Source organism: Podarcis cretensis (assembly GCF_951804945.1).
Source record: "Podarcis cretensis genome assembly, chromosome: Z".
Lineage (NCBI taxonomy): Eukaryota > Metazoa > Chordata > Lepidosauria > Squamata > Lacertidae > Podarcis > Podarcis cretensis.
The window spans coordinates 860,068-876,905 of NC_137184.1; the positions used below are offsets into that span (position 1 = coordinate 860,068).

Sequence of the window (16,838 nt, forward strand, 5' to 3'; positions counted from 1 at the left end):
CATCTAGCCCGACTATTTTAGCTGGAGCACAGAGCACGATAATGAATGAACAGGAACCTCTGGTTTGTGCCTGGAACACCAAAGGCACATGATTCAGGTAACCTTGAACGCTTGTGTTAATTTTGAGAATTTGTCAGTGTAGGAAGGTGTGCAAGTTGATATTGCTCAGTTACCATCATGGAGTACTTCTTTGTGTAAATGGTAATGAGACCGTTAGGTCTGTGTTCACCTGAAGTGCAGCTCTGTGAATTGGAGGCAATTAAACACCTCCAGGATGAAAGAGAAAGGGCAGTGAAGGTTAAGTGAGGAATAATCTGATGCACAGGTAGCGAGAGTCTTTGAGAAGTGAGGAAGTAAAGAGCTGCTTCCAAGGATGAAGATGTTGTCGTTGTCAATGAGCATTGCACTTTATATTTCATGGTGGAGCAGGATAATACCCCCTGCCTTTTAAAGAAAGGCTTTCCTTTATAATTCATTCATAGCAACCAGGAATTTTCCCCTCTCCCTCAATGTTTGCAATGGGCAAAACTCTCTTGCCTCTGCTAAAAATACTTTGCAGGGTGTTGTGACGATCAGTAACTTAGGAATTGTAAAGCGCTTCATTCATTCATTTAAAATCTTGTTTCATCACCTCTATCCAAGCCAGAGGTGATTTACAGCTATTTAAAAACTTTAAACACACAACATAAAGTCAACTATGATGAGTTTTTAAAAATTCCCACTATGCATTCCCAAAAGAGCAAATTTGTTCCATTTTGCTCCATTGGTGACAGCTTTCGTTAACTGGCTAATAGTGCAGTTCTAAAAGTGTTTACTCAGAGGTAAATCCCACTGACTTCAGTAGGACTTAGTTACTGGTACATTTAAGATGGATGCCACATGCTCTCCCATGAGAGTCATCCTACACTTCTCCTTTCCTCAAATGGATGGACTCTGTGATTCCTTTTGAGGGCTTCATTCCAAAGCCTTAGGGCTGCGGCAGTAAAGGACCTGGTCCTGACTCACAGTGGTCAAAGGTTTGTGAAGCAGAGTCCTCGGTGGTGATCTTAATAGCCAGGGAGGGTTTGTGTCTCTTCCCTGGCCCAGCCTAGTCTCTCCTGCGCTTACAGCCATGATTCTTCTCCAGTCCTGATCTCCTGTCCCTTTTAATCAAGAGTGGAGCAGAGCCAGCAATGAGAACTTTGCTATTTATAAATAATAATTATTGTTGCCATTAATATTATGTGATAGAAGCCATTATCTTTCCTTCAATATTGAGATAAAAGCTAATGAATGTGAAGCATATTTCTAGGAGCGCAGTTCCCTTCCTCTCTCTGACCATGGCCACCCCCACCAGCAGTGTCCCTTTGCCGCCTTGCTAGTGTGTGCAGTCTCCCGGCTTGTGTTTCTTGAAAATAAACCCTCCTTGTGGGCCATGTGCTTCCAGGTCTCTGCACTGAAGAGCAGGTTGAAGAAAGTCTCCATGACCACAGGCGATGGTGTGGCCAGGGCGTTCCTGAAGGCCCAGGCTGCTTTCTTTGGGAGCTACAGAAATGCACTGAAGATCGAGCCCGTAAGTTGTCTGCCGCTCTTTAACACAGAGCTCTATTCTCCACAAGTTGCATTGGTTTGGGTTATTTATTTTTGTTTGGTTAAAACTCTCTCACACACCAACACACAAAAATATATGTACACCGCATTTTGCCAGAGAAATATATCTGAAGCAGCATGCAAAAACAGTAAAACACATCATCAGATAATAATAACAATATACAAGCAAAGGAATTCAGCGCAACATCCACTGAAGGCAGGTTTATGTGCTGGAGTAATATTAATAAGGAAGGCTAGGGTGAACAAATATTTATTTCTTGCTATTATTATTTTATTTAGAACATGTATAATACACGTCCTGTTAAAAAATGCAAGCAGATACAATTATAGATTAAGCATGGCTGAAATCCACAAATTGAAGCAAACTCACATAAAATCTTCATCATTAAAATAAGGGTTTTTTTTTTAAAAAAAAATATTATAGAGAAGTGAACATAGCTAGTGCATGCCTGATTTCTGGTTGTGTGGTGCTGTAGAGCTGGTGTTTGGTCACTCAGTGCCACTGTGGCAAAGCTTTTGCGTCTTCTTGAAGGTGCGGCAAGCAGGACGGAAGGTTGGGGTGTAAGTATTAGAGAGTGTCAGAGGGAGAATCCAGTGAGTAAACAGCAATCTCCAAAATAGCTGCTGGGGGAGCAAAGGGCAAATATCCCCAGACTGCACTTAGTGCAAACAAACAAGCAGCCACAGAGGGACTCCAGAACAGAGGGGTTTTGCGCGGGGGGGGGGGGGGGCTCTTGGCAAGGGTGGTGGGAGGAGGCATTTTCAGCCACATGGGGTTTCATGGAATTGATCAGAGACCCATGCAGAATGCATGCAACACAAACAAGCTTGCATGGATCCCGGAGTGCTCATCACCCATCCAGTATTTGAGAGAACGGAATAAGAGCCTGGGGTCCACCTGTGATTCTCCATTAGCGCGTAACAAATTATTTGTGCTTCTGAAACAACAAAAAAAGAGGAAATGGTTTATCTTAACTCCTCCTGGGAGCACGTGTCGCTCTCGCCCTTTCTCTTAATTGCTCGAATAAAATGCTGTTGAATCAGCAGGACGTTCTAAGTTTATTTTCCTCCTGCATAGCGTGGAGTGTACCTCTGACACTGAATATAAGAGCAGATGTATTCGTGTGTGTGTGTGTGCGTGTTTCTATATGGCTCATTAAAATGTCAGGTGTAAGCATTATGCTTCTCAAGTCCCAGCTGTAGCTTTAATTCCCAGCCATGTAAATAGGAGCTCAAGGCACACGGAGGCTGCTGAACTCTTAAACCTCCCTCATCCATGGCAAGCAGCAACCAACCTCTTTCCTTCCTGGAGGCAGTTCATTTGTGTTCCCTGATGATGCTCCTCCTGCTGGTTGCCTGGCAACTTGCGGAGGGTGGGTGCCCATACTGTTTGGGGTAAGTGGGGATTAGCCAGCCAGATAGATTTATGTTAAATAAAGATAGCCGCTTCCTGGAGGACTCCTCACTAGGCAGTGCTCAGGAGGCAGGCTGCTCCAGATGAAGGCTTGGAACAGGCTCTCTGTGACCCTTCACCTTCTCAAAATTTGCTCCTGGGCAGAGTGGCTTGTGGCAAGAGAAATGGCAGAACCTCTGTTTCAAATCCTTATCCCCGAATCTGTGATGTCCTGCACAATGAAAGGAGGGCACTCTGGTCTTGCTTGGAGTAGGGGATGGGGACCCAGGCTTCTTGTTGACTTTGCTGAGATGCTCATGGCAAGATGTGTCCTGTTTGGATAGAGGGACTTGGGCCCAAAGGGGCTTGTGCAGGAGAACTCCCTGGTGAATCGTGCCCTCAGTTTGCATGATAACTTAAATCGGGTTTAGTGGCAGTTTGGGAAAGGCAGGCCGCCTCTCTCTCTCTCTCTCTCTCTCTCTCTCGCTCTAGGTCAGGGAAGCCAGCAGTCTGAACTGAGCTTTCCTAAAATAAGACAGGAATCATTTTTTGCCCCTCGCGGTTGAAGGCAAGTCGGGCGAGTGCCACTCCGTAAATACAACTGTGCGCATTTTGCTTTCTAAACTGTGAAATGTTAAAGGTTAAAAAGTGATTTCAAGCATTCTTCCTCATAAATAGCCATTTTAATTACTTAATAGTGGGGCGATTAAAATATTTATAGCCTTATTGCTGGTGGTGGAAGGAGACACTTGGGCAGCCCCCAAGTGTCTCCTCCGCCAGGAATGTGTGGTGCTCTTTCCTAGAGTGACACCTAGTGGCCAGAGGCCGCAGCACTGCATCCAGTTCTCTATACAGTAGAAGTGGCTCTTCCTGGTGTTCAGAGCCAAAGCATAACCTTTTCATTTAAAGGGAAAATGAGCAAGTCTGTGTGTTTTGGGATCAGGCAATTAAGTAAATGCAGCTAGAGATCTGCAGCCAGAAGTTTGGCTAATAAATTCATAGGTTCCCATTTGAGGCTTTGGGATCACAGCCTACCGCAGAATTCCCCAGCCCTCGACCTGCCCATCCATTTCTTTCCTGCCCCTATATAGTGCCTCTCCTATATCTAAGCTCTGCATGAATATTCCTCACAGCCTCCCTCCCTCCCTGACCCTCAGATCCCTGCCTGGACCTTTATTTCGCTTCCTCCTGCTACCAGTGGCTCAAAGGGCTCCTCGGGATAACCTGTTCATTGAGCATGCATCCTGATCTGCTTGCACAGAGTTTAGACTGTATCCAGTTCTTACTGAGCATTTCTTCTGATTTGCTTGTGCTGCTTTTATCCATCTTTCCATTAATCATTTGATCACCCCACACTTCTCAGTACTTCTCCGGGTTTTGTGTTTTGCTTTGTTTTAAACAAGTTGATTCCACTGGAATTTTGCAAACCTAAACCTTCAACATGTGCTTGAATCCCTCTTGCGAAATGCAGACAGTCTGGAGGAGGGGACTGAGTCCAATTGCAGATGTCACAGGACTCAGAAATAGCCTTGTGTGGAACCCTGGAGAACTGATTCTGTTTAGCATAGACAAAGCTGAGCTAGATGGATAAACGTTCTAACATTGTGTAAGGTTACTTCATTCTTCTGCCTGTCTACCATACAGCTTTTCCTGCCCCTAGTGAGGTTTTCCCCAGTCAACCGGGCAAGGTTGGAATATGGGTTAAAATTGGATGCAGAAAAGAGGCAGGTGATCCTGGTTCCGAATGGTCACAGGTTAGATGGAGTCTCCCCGACTGTGAGTGATTCATGTTCTCTAATTTTCTGGAGAAGCAGTTTGGCGTTACTGCCTGGAGTGCCATTCCCCATCCTTAGCTCAGCGGAAGGCATTCCCATTTTATGGACAGGTCAAAACGTGCAGCGTTGATCTGCCATTTTGTGATTTTTCTGTTTCATTGGAGGTTTTTAAGCAGAGGTTGGACGGCCGTCTGTCATGGATTCTTTAGCTGAGGTTCCTGCCTTGCAGGGGCGGGACTAGATGACCCCCAGGGTCCCTTCCAACTCTATTATTCTATGATTATTTGCAATGTACTTGCAGTCAGGCTGCCCTTGAAGATGACACAGACACATCAGCTACTGCATTTTCAGCCTGTTTGATGCCACTTGTGCTGGCTACTGAGTTGCCTGTGGGCCCAATTTGAGGGTCTGGCTTTGACTCTGAAAGCTTTGCGCCCTCAAAGACCATCTCCCCCTGCTTGCCTGTTGAGATCCAGCCAAGAAGCTTAATTGTCTTTGTGCTGTCTTTAACAACTGCGGACACTGATATAGTAGAGCAGGTCTTATACTATCGTTGCTCCAAAGCTATGGAAACTTATTCCAACAAAGGCTAGGCCTGCTGCCTCGACTTTCTTTTCATAAACGTCGCAAAACTTTTGAAAAATAGATTAGCATTTGATTGAAGCTTTTCTGCGGCTGTTATTGTCCTGATTGCTTGATTCTGCTAATGCTTTACCGTTTCCTGTATTTTTAATTGTTGGTTGTAAACTGCCTTGAACACCAGAAAAGTGATATATAAATATTTTTTATATCTAGCCAATTTGGCCTTGCGTTCATCCCCCAAAACCTCTTCTTAATATTCTGTGCCATTGTTGAAGCTTTCCATCAGAGGATCTCACACTTTTGGAAAAGTTTTGTGATTTCACACAGCTAAGGCAGACAGCAGGTAGGTTTTTTTTAGCTAGCTGGGCTGATAACTTGCTCTAATAATGTAAGGAGACTAAAGGCTGCCTGCATTGCCCAAAGAGAAGACTAAAGTGGAAATCTCCACTTTCTCTCCCCCCCCTTTTTTCCCCTTAAAAAAATAAGGCCCAGCCAAGGTCGCTTAAGATTTTACAACCCGGGTTGTCAAGGTAAAGAAACCTTACTTTATTTGTCAGACACTGGGGTTTTGGTGGTTTGTTTTGCTGTGGGTGGGGTTGAGAAAGAAGGGACCCTTATCTTCCATCTTTTCTTCTTGGGTTTGCATAATTTGTTTAAGTCCAGTTTCGAAGGAGGTGTTACAGAGAGTCCCTTAGAACAGGAAATACTGACACATCCTTCTAATTGGTACCATGATAAGAGTCTTTTAATTGAGGGTGCTTTAATATTGTAAGACATTAAAAAAATTGGTTTTGACAGCGTAGACAAAGAAATTTTGGAATGAATGAATGCATAAACAAATCTGTCTTATGATTATGGATGTGGCTCTGCGTTTTCAGCCAGTTTGGGGCTGGCCATTATTAAATCATTACAGCTGTCTCGTTGAGGATGTGGACATTTATTCTGTCAGGACAGTTTTGAATAAAAACAAGTTTTGATTTAAAATCAAACTGAATTTGTGGGTTATAGTAGGCAAACCTGAAGGTGAACAAAATTTTGAAGGTGAATTTTGGACACAACGGAGAGGTAAAAGATTTGGATTACAGTATTATAAAAGATGCAGTCGGAAACGACTAACAATCAGATCCACAAAGGGGGGGAGACGAGGAGATTCCACGGAATCTCGTTTCTGTGATGTTTGATATGTGGCTGTAAAATTTTAATCTGAAAACCAAATAAATAAATTTATTTTAAAAAGAGAAGATGAACAAAATAGTTAATACATTTTGTACAAACTATGACTATGCTTTTAGTTAATTTATTTTTGCAAAAATTGCCCATAATAAAATCTCTGTTAGATTATGATTACTAGCCCTTGTTGATCTGACCTTACATTGGTGTATAACAGCAACGTGCTGTTTAAAAGCTTTATGGCTGACTCCTTGATGGTTCCGGATTTTATTTAGTTTGAATTTAGCTGAAAATTTCGCTGGTTGAGAAGAAAGGCAAAATGTCAGAGCATGGAAGTGGATGCGCCTTTCCACTCCTGTACACATCATGCTCTTCCCTTGATGAACCTAATTGCCAATTGGCTAAGGCCGAATAGCAGGATTGCATGTTTTATTTTTAGTCCTTCTCAAACATTGCTTCAAGATAGCGCACAAATATTGTTATCCAAATGCAATGCAAATGTTGGTTGCAGTTGCTAACTGCAAGGTTAGCTGCACTGAAGTCGACAACGAGACGATGAACGATTCAGTAGGACTTCTTGCTCACTGGTCTTCAATCAGTGGGTTAGGACTCAGCAGTGGGTTGCACCCTGATCCAAGGTGGGCCACAGTAGGAACATTAGTGCCTTGTAAATATACCATAAATGATTAAAAAATGGGTCCCCGGCAGCTTCCCTTCCTTACCCCCCCCATCTCTTAGTCTGTCCATTTCTAGTGAGACCACCCCATTCATATCGCCGAGTATAATCATTTTTTGATCTACGTATTCAGCTAGTTTTTCTTCCAAGGTTTTATAAAACTCGGATTTATTATCATTTGGAGCGTATAGTCCTACTATAATTACATTTTGTCCATGCCATTTAATTTGTACCATCATTATCCTTCCGTTTTCATCTTTAAAGATTTGCTGGGCCTCAATCTGTTTTTTAACATAAATAACCACACCTCTTTTTTTGACTTTATCAGATGATATGAACTCATTTCCCAATGTTTTATTTATCAGAATTCTTTTATGTCTTCTTGTTATATGGGTCTCCTGTAAACAAATAATGTCTACATTTTCTTTTTTCAAGATTTGTTGAATTTTGTTCCTTTTTTTTCTCTCGTTTATCCCATTAATGTTCCAACTCCAAATCTTTAATACCATGGTGATTGAACCTACCTAAATTACTTCTTTTCTTATATTTCAGCTAATTCTTCTTCCTCCTGTTCTTCTTCTCCTCCTCTTAACTCTTCTGCTACCTCCTCTATCTCTTCCTCAGCACCCCCTGCTGCCTCTCTTATTTTGTCTTCCTCTTTTTCTAGTCTCAGTTCTTTATATTTTCTTAGGAATTTGCTAGTTTCGTCTGGTTTAACCAATCTATGCCTCTTGCTTCTATACATGAATGAGATGCCCTCCGGATATTCCCATTTAAACTCTATATTATTTTTCTTCAACGTCTGTGCCAATGCTTTATACGGCTCTCTACGTTTCAGAATTCTAATTGGTAAGTCTTTGAAAATTATTATATAATTCCCATTAATGCACAATCTTTTTTCTCTATTTCTTTGCAAAATCCTATTTCTCATTTCCTTTTCTTTAAATATAATCAGGCAATCTCCTACAAATTTTTTAGCTCTGGTTGTTTTTATTTTTAGTCTGAATGCCGTTTGAACTGATTTTGCCATCTCTTCTATTGGTATTTCCATCCATTGGGCTAATTCTACAATCAAGTTCTCTTTAATATTTTCTCCTTGTCTTTCTGGCACAGCTCTAAGTCTTAGGTTAGCCTCCCTTAATCTTAGTTCATTCAAAGCAATTATGTCTTTCAAGTCTTCTTGCGCTTTGCTTAGTTCTAATAGCTCTACTTTGATCCTCTCCTCCTCATGTCTTACCTCTTTCAATTCTATTCTCGTCTTTTTCAACCCTTCTTCTGTTACCTGAGTTCTCCTAAATACTTCCTTTATTTGACCTTTTAATTCATTGACTGTTTCGTCCATCTTTTTATCCATTTTCCCTATCTTATTGTCTACCTGTTCTAGTTTTACTTCTAAATTTTTTTCACTTTGTTTGATTTCCGCAAACATTCTTAGTATGTCTGCCTTGAAGTCTTGTTCTTGCTTCGATCCCTTTCTTTCAGAAGGTGTCCCCCCCTCCCCCCTCTTTGCTGTGTTCGACATTCTTACCAAAATACAATTACAAAATCCACACACTGCACACTATCAAATATCCTGACAGGGAACACACCTCCTAAATTTACACTGCTGCCCAGAACCTTTTTCTCATTGGTTAAAAACTGTAACCTAATAGATGCCTGGAGACTTAGACATCCGCTGGAAAAGCAATTTACGTACCACTCTGAGCCTAACCAATCACTGTCCCGAATAGATCAGATCTGGGTCTCGAACGAACTAACACCAAGAATTATAAGGGTAGAGATTCAGGCCAAAATAATATCTGACCACAACCCAATAAAGATGGAACTGAAAGGTCTGGAAGAAGGTACTTTTAGATGGAGACTGAAGGATTATCTCTTAGATGACCAAGATATAGTTGAAAAAGCGCAGAAAAGGATGAAAGAATTTTTTGAGGACAATATGAATAAAGGCACCAAAACTAAAGTGGTATGGGATGCGGGCAAGGCAGTGATGCGGGGCTTTTTTATCCAGCAGAATGCCATTAAAAATAAAGGAAGAGACAAAGGGAAAAAGGACATTCTGAAACAGATAACGGACTTGGAGGGGAAACTAGTTAAAAAACCTAATAATAAGAGAATAAAAGAAAATATTAAAGTACTGCAAGCCCAGTATGCAACAATAATAAATAGGGAAGTAGAGTGGAACATAAAAAAACTAAGACAAAGAACGTTTGAGTTTGCGAACAAGTCAGGGAAGTTTCTGGCATGGCAAACCAAGAAAAGAAAGGAACAAAGCACAATAAATAAAATTGTAGCGAACGGAGAAGAAATAACTAACCCCAAGGAAATAAGGAAAGTTTTTCTGGATTATTACAGAGGATTATATAAAAATAGAGAGAGATTTAACCAGAGAAAAATAGAAAGATTTTTGAAAGATAAGCAGGTTCAGAAGATCCCAATAGAGAAAAAAGAGCAATTAAATACCTCAATAGAGATAGAAGAAATAAAATTAGCAATTAAAGATTTAAAAAGAGGAAAAGCCCCGGGACCAGATGGCTTCACGGCAAGCTACTATAAAGAAATGGAAAATACTGTACTGGCACCACTGAGAGAAGTAATGAATAATATCTTGAAAGAAAAAGAAATACCAGATACTTGGAAGGATGCTTTCATTACTTTAATCCCAAAACAAGACTCAGATCTGTCGCAAGTTAAGAATTACAGGCCGATCTCGCTGTTAAATGTTGATTATAAAATTTTCGCAGGAATATTGGCAAGTAGAGTTAAAAACATATGGTCAGAATATATCCATGGAGATCAGGCGGGCTTTCTGCCGGGCAGGCAAATGAAAGATAATATTAGAAATATAATAAATTCTATAGAATACTTGTCTGCCAGGTATGATAAGCAAGCCATAATGATGTTCGTGGATGCAGAGAAAGCATTCGATAATATAGTTTGGGATTTTTTACTAAAACAGCTAGAATATATGGAGGTCGGTATGAACTTCTTCAACGGAATAAAGGCAATCTATACGGAGCAAAAGGCCAAATTGATTATAAACAACGTGGTGTCAGAAGAAATAATGGTAGCGAAGGGTACAAGACAGGGTTGCCCACTCTCCCCGTTGCTATTTATAATAGTACTGGAAGTACTTCTGAACTCAATAAGACAAAATAAGAAAATAAAAGGGATTAGAATTGGTCAAAATGAATATAAAGTTAAGGCGTTCGCAGACGATTTAGTAATAACAACAGAAGACCCGCTGAACTCAATAAAAGAGATACTGGAAGAACTGGATCAATTTGGTAAGGTGGCTGGTTTTAAGTTAAACAAAAGAAAGACTAAAATAATGGTGAAGAATTTAGATTCGAAGGCAATCGAGGAATTACAACAACAAACAGAAATAGAAGTGGCCAAAAAGGTAAAATATCTAGGAATATGGATAACCCCGAAAAATATAGACCTATTTAAGAATAACTATGAGCAGGTATGGAAAGAGATAAAAAAGGACTTGGAGAGGTGGGGGAAGCTGAGATTGTCATTCTGGGGTAGGATAGCTTTAATCAAGATGAACGTTCTCCCGAGAATGTTATTTCTGTTCCAGAACTTACCGATAATCAAGGGCACTAAGATATTTAAAGAGTGGCAAAGAGGAATCTCAAAATATGTCTGGCAGGGCAAAAAACCAAGGATTAAGTTTAAATTGTTAACAGAAGCTAAAGAAAGAGGGGGATTCGCTCTGCCAGATCTGAAATTATATTATGAGGCATCATGCCTTTGCTGGGTGAAAACGTGGATAAAATTGGAAAATAAGGAACTATTAGACCTGGAGGGGTTCGACAACAGAGCAGGATGGCATGCGTACCTATGGCAGGGGAAGAGGAAGCACAAGGGTTTTGCAACGCATATTTTTAAAGGCCCCCTAATGGAAGTTTGGGAGAGGAATAGATTTTTACTAGAACCTAAAGTACCACACTGGCTATCCCCATTGGAAGTTATGAGCGTGAAAAAAGTAAACATGAGAGGTGATTGGATAACTTATGAACAATTGTTAACAAAAGTAGGGGGGACATGGAAACTGAAACCATATGACCAGGTTAAAGAAAAAGTCTATGATTGGTTACACTATTTCCAAATAAACGAAATGTTTAGACAAGACGTTAAAGAGAGAGGATTCGCGGATAAAGAATCTAAATTCCAGACTGAAATAATAAACAATGATTATAAAATTCTTTCTAAAATGTATAATATGCTATTAGAGTATAACCTGATAGATGAGGAAGTGAAGTCTGTGATGATTCATTGGGCAAGGGACATCGGCCATAATATATACTACGAAGAATGGGAGAAACTCTGGAAAAAAAATCTTAAATTTACAGCTTGCATAACATTAAAAGAGAACCTCATGAAGATGTTTTACCGTTGGTATTTAACACCTGCAAAATTAGCAAAAATATATAAAACTTGTAATAAATGCTGGAAATGCAGGGAAAAAGAGGGATCCTTCTTCCACATGTGGTGGGACTGCAGAAAGGTCAAAGGCTTTTGGGAAAGTGTATATAATGAAATGAAAAGTATATTAAGATATAACTTTGGGAAAAAGCCGGAGGCTTTTCTGCTAGGCCTAGCAGGAAGTGATATAAAGAACAATGATAGTAAATTCTTCCAATATGCAACAACGGCCGCAAGGGTCCTATTGGCCCAAAATTGGAAACAACAGAACATACCGACGCTTGAGGAATGGAGAACAAAACTACTAGAATACGCGGAGATGGACAGATTGACGGGGAAAATTAGATATTTAAAAGACCAAAGGTTCATTGAGGATTGGGGGAAATTTGTGGAATATCTGGAAAATATAAGTGAAGGTCAGATAACGCTAGTTGGGTTTAAAAAAGCTCTGTGAAAAGGTTGGAATATTGTCTAAAGAGAAAAAGAAGGAAAGAGAAAATAATGTCAATATAAGCTAGGATTTGTGTGAATTTGTTAAATTAGCGTATGGATGATTTCAGGGGAAGCTGAAGGAAGTCTTATAGAAAGAAATCTGTGATAACAAGGCGTAAATTGTTTTACTTTCTTGTTTGTTATGATTTAAAAAACAATAAAAATTATGCAGAAAAAAAAAAAAATGGGTCCCCGGATGCATGTTTGGGCTAAAGTTGGGCCCTGGTTTTGAAGAGCTTGAAGATACCTGCTCTAGTTGACAGGCTGGATGGTTCTTTCAAAGCTACCCTAGAAGCTGCTCTTTGCTCTGTAAGGAAGAAGAAATGGACATGGAGGAAACATCTGCACTAGGAAAATCTGTGCAGATTTTCTGGAGATTTGTTATTCTATTTATTTAGAAAAATGTACATACTGCTTGATTGTAGTAAAAGTTCTCAGTGGAAGAGAAAGCCATTTCTCGTAAGTGGCTCTTTGTGGTTTTAGGTCCCCTAGAGATCTAAGTCGTTGAGTTACTCTTAGTCCTGTGCAGTAGCCTCAGCCCCAGAGCCGTTTTCAAATCCTCTACCTCTTCTTAACATTTATTGACTTTAGTTGCACCAAAAATCTTGTGTCTTTACGGAAAACACAGTATCCTTGTTCTGTTTAAAAATCGGTGGGAGAGGTAAAGCTTCGTTGCAATTGAGCCCCTTTAAAGCTTCTGCTGTGTCACATCATAAGCAAATGAGGTAGCGAAGTCAGAGCTGTCAGGGGTCACAGATAGCAGATAACGCAATGTGGGGCCGTGATGGGGAAGCGGAGGCCTGGTCCAAGAGGCCTGCCAAGGCCTGTGTTGAACGTGCTGCTGAAGCTGTTGCATGTCTTTGCCATGGGTGTGGCTTTCACTGTGGATTTCACAAAGATCCAAAACAGACTTGCGATGCACAAAAGCCAACTGAATTACCAGTGGATGCACGTGGAGACCCTCAATGTGAGAGGGAGATGGGGAAGAGGCTGTTCTGTGGGGTCATTGATTGCCATGGAGGGCTGGCTGGCAACCGAGCAGTCCCACGTCTCCTTTAGAGTTGGTGAAGTCTGTCCCTTAACAAAATGTCTAACCTGTTTATTAGCAGATTCCCTAAAGCATTTCTGTCTTGTTTTAGAGCTTTAATATATACAAATTTGACATCACACTAGTGGATAGTCTGTGCTTTCTGTTGAGAAATCAGGTCAAACAAAGGTTATCAGCAGAGGGCCTCTCCTGTGCCTTACCTACCTCTGTCTGTGTACAGTCATACCTCATGTTACGGATTACGTGTTTTCGGGTTGCGGACCGCTAGAAACCCGGAAGTACCGGAACGGGTTACTTCTGGGTTTTGACGCTTGTGCATGCGCAGAAGCGCTAAATCATGCTGTGCGCATGTGCAGAAGCTCCAAATTGCGCCTGCGCAGATGCAGCACTAGAGGATGCGAACGCTGCAGGTTGCGGATGTGCCTCCGTCACAGATTACGTCCGCAACCCACGGTTCCACTGTGTGTGGGACACAGGAAGAGGGCCTTATCTCTAGTCACACACCTAGGCTGTGGAACTCTGTCCGAAGAGAGGAATGTTCTGTCCCCTTTTTGTTGGCTTTTGGCTGACAGGAAGGATTTTTATTTTGGGGGAAGTCTTTGGGTTTTGACCATCTGTCGCTTAGGTTTTATTCTGTGACTGCTTTTACTGTGTTTCATGTATCTTTGCGATTTCTATTTTGTTGGACTTTTAGCATAGTTAAGGCATAAATATGTTTTTTAAAAGCAAACGAATAATCTGACCTGGAATCGGCTTCAAGGGTCATTGAGGCATCGCTAACTGTAGTCTGCAGTGATGTAAATGGCTGTGGGGCTTTGATGGCAGTGTCCATCTCAGACTGGCCAAGAGCAGGCTCCGCGGTGGGACACAGCCTTGGCTTGCATTGGTTCCATTCCTGGCATCCCCAGCGGAAGGATTATGGGCATCAGAACTGCCCGAATTCTGCTATGTCGTTCGGGGTACATAGTGCTGGGTTACATGAACCACCTGACTTTGTCGAAGTGCTCATTTTGGCAAGGACTCCACAATGGTGGGACTAGGTTAAAGTTACCAGATTTTTTCCACTGAATCTGGCGACACACTTCAACTTCAATGGATTTTGTATGGGGACTGATTTGTAAATCTGGGGACTTAGACTAGGTTCTACGTGAGACGTGGGTGGAGCTTTGAGCATCTTCTAGAAATTACATTTCTGATTGGGGCAGCTTTTCAGTTGCTGGAATCAGGACAATAGAGAGAAATGAATTTTAGTATATTATATACAGTATGTTGCAAACCTCTTTAAGATACAACCAAACAGTGTATAAACTATATGAATAATAATGATGATGACGATGATGATGACGATGATGATGTGTGAAGCCGCATACCTGAATCATGTTTGTATTTTTAAAGTGAGAATGCTTTATAGTTTCAAGCCGTTAGGTTGGATCAAATGTAAAGCCTGAATAAATACTCACTGAGCAGGGCGGAATTTGCCAAGCTCTCCTCCACTCCATTCAGCTTCGCTTTCACTTCTGGGAGAAGGAGAAATTAAAGCCCCCTTCCCATTAGTTCCTTCTTCCTACGAGGAAGCATCCCCCAGTGCCTTTAATGGGAGGAAATATTCCTGCAGCCGCTGGAGCATGGTGGAGTGTCAGCTGTCATTGAGACATTCAATTGGAGCTGAACTTTCCATATGCCTCAGCCCAACAAGGGGCCCCCTTCCAGCCTCGGGAGGTTTTGTTTGTGGTTGTATTAATCCGCCCTTGAAGGGTTGATTCCTTTTCACTGTTCCCTTGGTGTGTCTGTGGGTGGAGCTTTGTGACAGGGGCTCTGAATTCAGAAGTAGGCTGCGTTTATTAACTCTGAATCAATTAACCCCAACATTAAAAACTGGGCACGGCCCCACTACACCTGAGCAGAGGATGGCATAGGAGAAGTTTACTGCTGCCTTCTTAATTTTATTTGAGGACACTTAAAAAAATAATCCCCAGCCTTTTTTCGTGGCGGGACTGATGATGTTTGCCTTCTGGGAAGATGCCGTGGAAGTAAAGTAATAACCATTTGAAAGCCTCTTTAAATCTCCCCGTTACTGAAGAAGGATTTGGAGAGCGGGAAGTGGCAGTGTAATATTTTAGCATTAGTGAAGAGGGAATTTAAGTGTTCAGCTGATAAATTATTCTGCCTTGACTCCCTCACCTGCCTTCCTGTCTTTCTGCCTTTGACGTTGCCAATGGACAACCTGAAACTAAGCGGTGGTGGTTTGTCTTAGACCATCAAAGGACAAGGCTATCAAAGGCCACGAACCACCATGGCTGTGCTCTGCCTCCACAGAAGTCTGGCTCCTGAATACCAGTTGCTGGCAATCACACATGCGGAAATGCTGTTGTGCTCAAATCCTGCTTGCTGGTTTCCCATCTGGTCAGCCCCTGTGAGAACAGGATGCTGGACTAGAGGGGCCATGGGCCTGATCCAACAAAGCACTTCTTGTGTTCTTACCTAGTTATTTGCAGCAGCTGTGGAGGGATCGCAGCAAAATGAAACAGAAGCCTGTTCCTGGCAGGGCGCAGGATCACTTGTTTGGTCAGACCCTGCATCAGTTTGACCTGGAGTAATTCAAGTCAGTTGCAGCTATTCACTGTAGCAATCTGCCAGTTCAGATCAACAGAATATGTTAAATTAGCAATATTCCCTGAAGGAAAAAAGAGTTGGTTGAATTAATATGGCCATGGATAGATAGTTGTAGCTGTAGATGTGTTTTTGGATCTATGACCATATAATGAAGTGCGCATTGCACTGGAATTTTTGATGAAGCCCTTGAGTAAATCCCTCTCAACAGAAGTGAGGCAAAGAAAGCAACAAGCACCTTGTGGTGTGAGAAACGAGTCTCCCCACATCAACCAGGAAACAGGGGGGTCCTCCTGGCCACCCAATGGTGGGTGGAGCCTTCAAGACCTGCTGCGTCCCTGAGTTTTAGCAAAGGGCTGGGAGTGTGAGCTTCGCTGTTGATGGATTGGCTGGATCACGCTCCTCAAAGCAGCTGCTTTAATCTAGCTTGGGGGGGGGGGAGTCCTAACTGAATGTGTTGCTTTCTCTTCTGCACTTTTCCTCACAAACTGACAGATTTTGTGTGTGCGCGCGTGTGTGCTATGACTGAAATATACATTTTGTAAATGGTAACTTTTTCTTGCTATTTAAATAAGCTGTGTATGTACAGCATGAGAGATTTATGCACATAACAGCTGGGAAGCCGCTTTCTTCGAAATTCCAATGGGTGCAAAAATGTCTTTCTCAAGTCACAGGAAGTGCATTGTGAAATAGACACTTCTATGGTAATTGGGAGCTCCATTTCTGTCTTCCCTCCATTAATCCTCTTTCTTTTTTTTGTGTGTGAATACAATTAGCGCATCACATGCGCTTCACTTGGCCTCCCTTCGTTTACCTCTGACACCTCCTTGATGTTTAGATGTTTGTTTCTCTGCTTTGAACTCCCATCATTGGTAATAAAGACAAACAGGATTTTATTAATAAACATATTTCCTATTAAAGAGATACAATTAGTGTGCATTGTTAGGCAAAACTATATACATATTGAAGTGGGTTTAAGTCTTTTACTGATTTGTTCAGGAGATGGCAAGAATTGTGAAAGAATTTTGGAGTTAATATCCAATGAAAAGCAATTCCTGGGGAAAACAG

General features: G+C 41.6%; 1 protein-coding gene across 9 annotated transcripts in view; it reads left to right on the forward strand.

The window, feature by feature from the left end:
• The window catches only part of DENND1A (DENN domain containing 1A), a 279,415-nt gene that overhangs the window by 196,953 nt on the left and 65,624 nt on the right, over positions 1-16,838 (forward strand). For all 9 annotated transcript variants that reach the window (XM_079961977.1, XM_079961981.1, XM_079961979.1 and 6 more), the window contains one exon: positions 1,427-1,552. In XM_079961977.1, the coding sequence (XP_079818103.1) occupies positions 1,427-1,552 (126 nt within the window). The remainder of the gene's footprint in view (positions 1-1,426; positions 1,553-16,838) is intronic.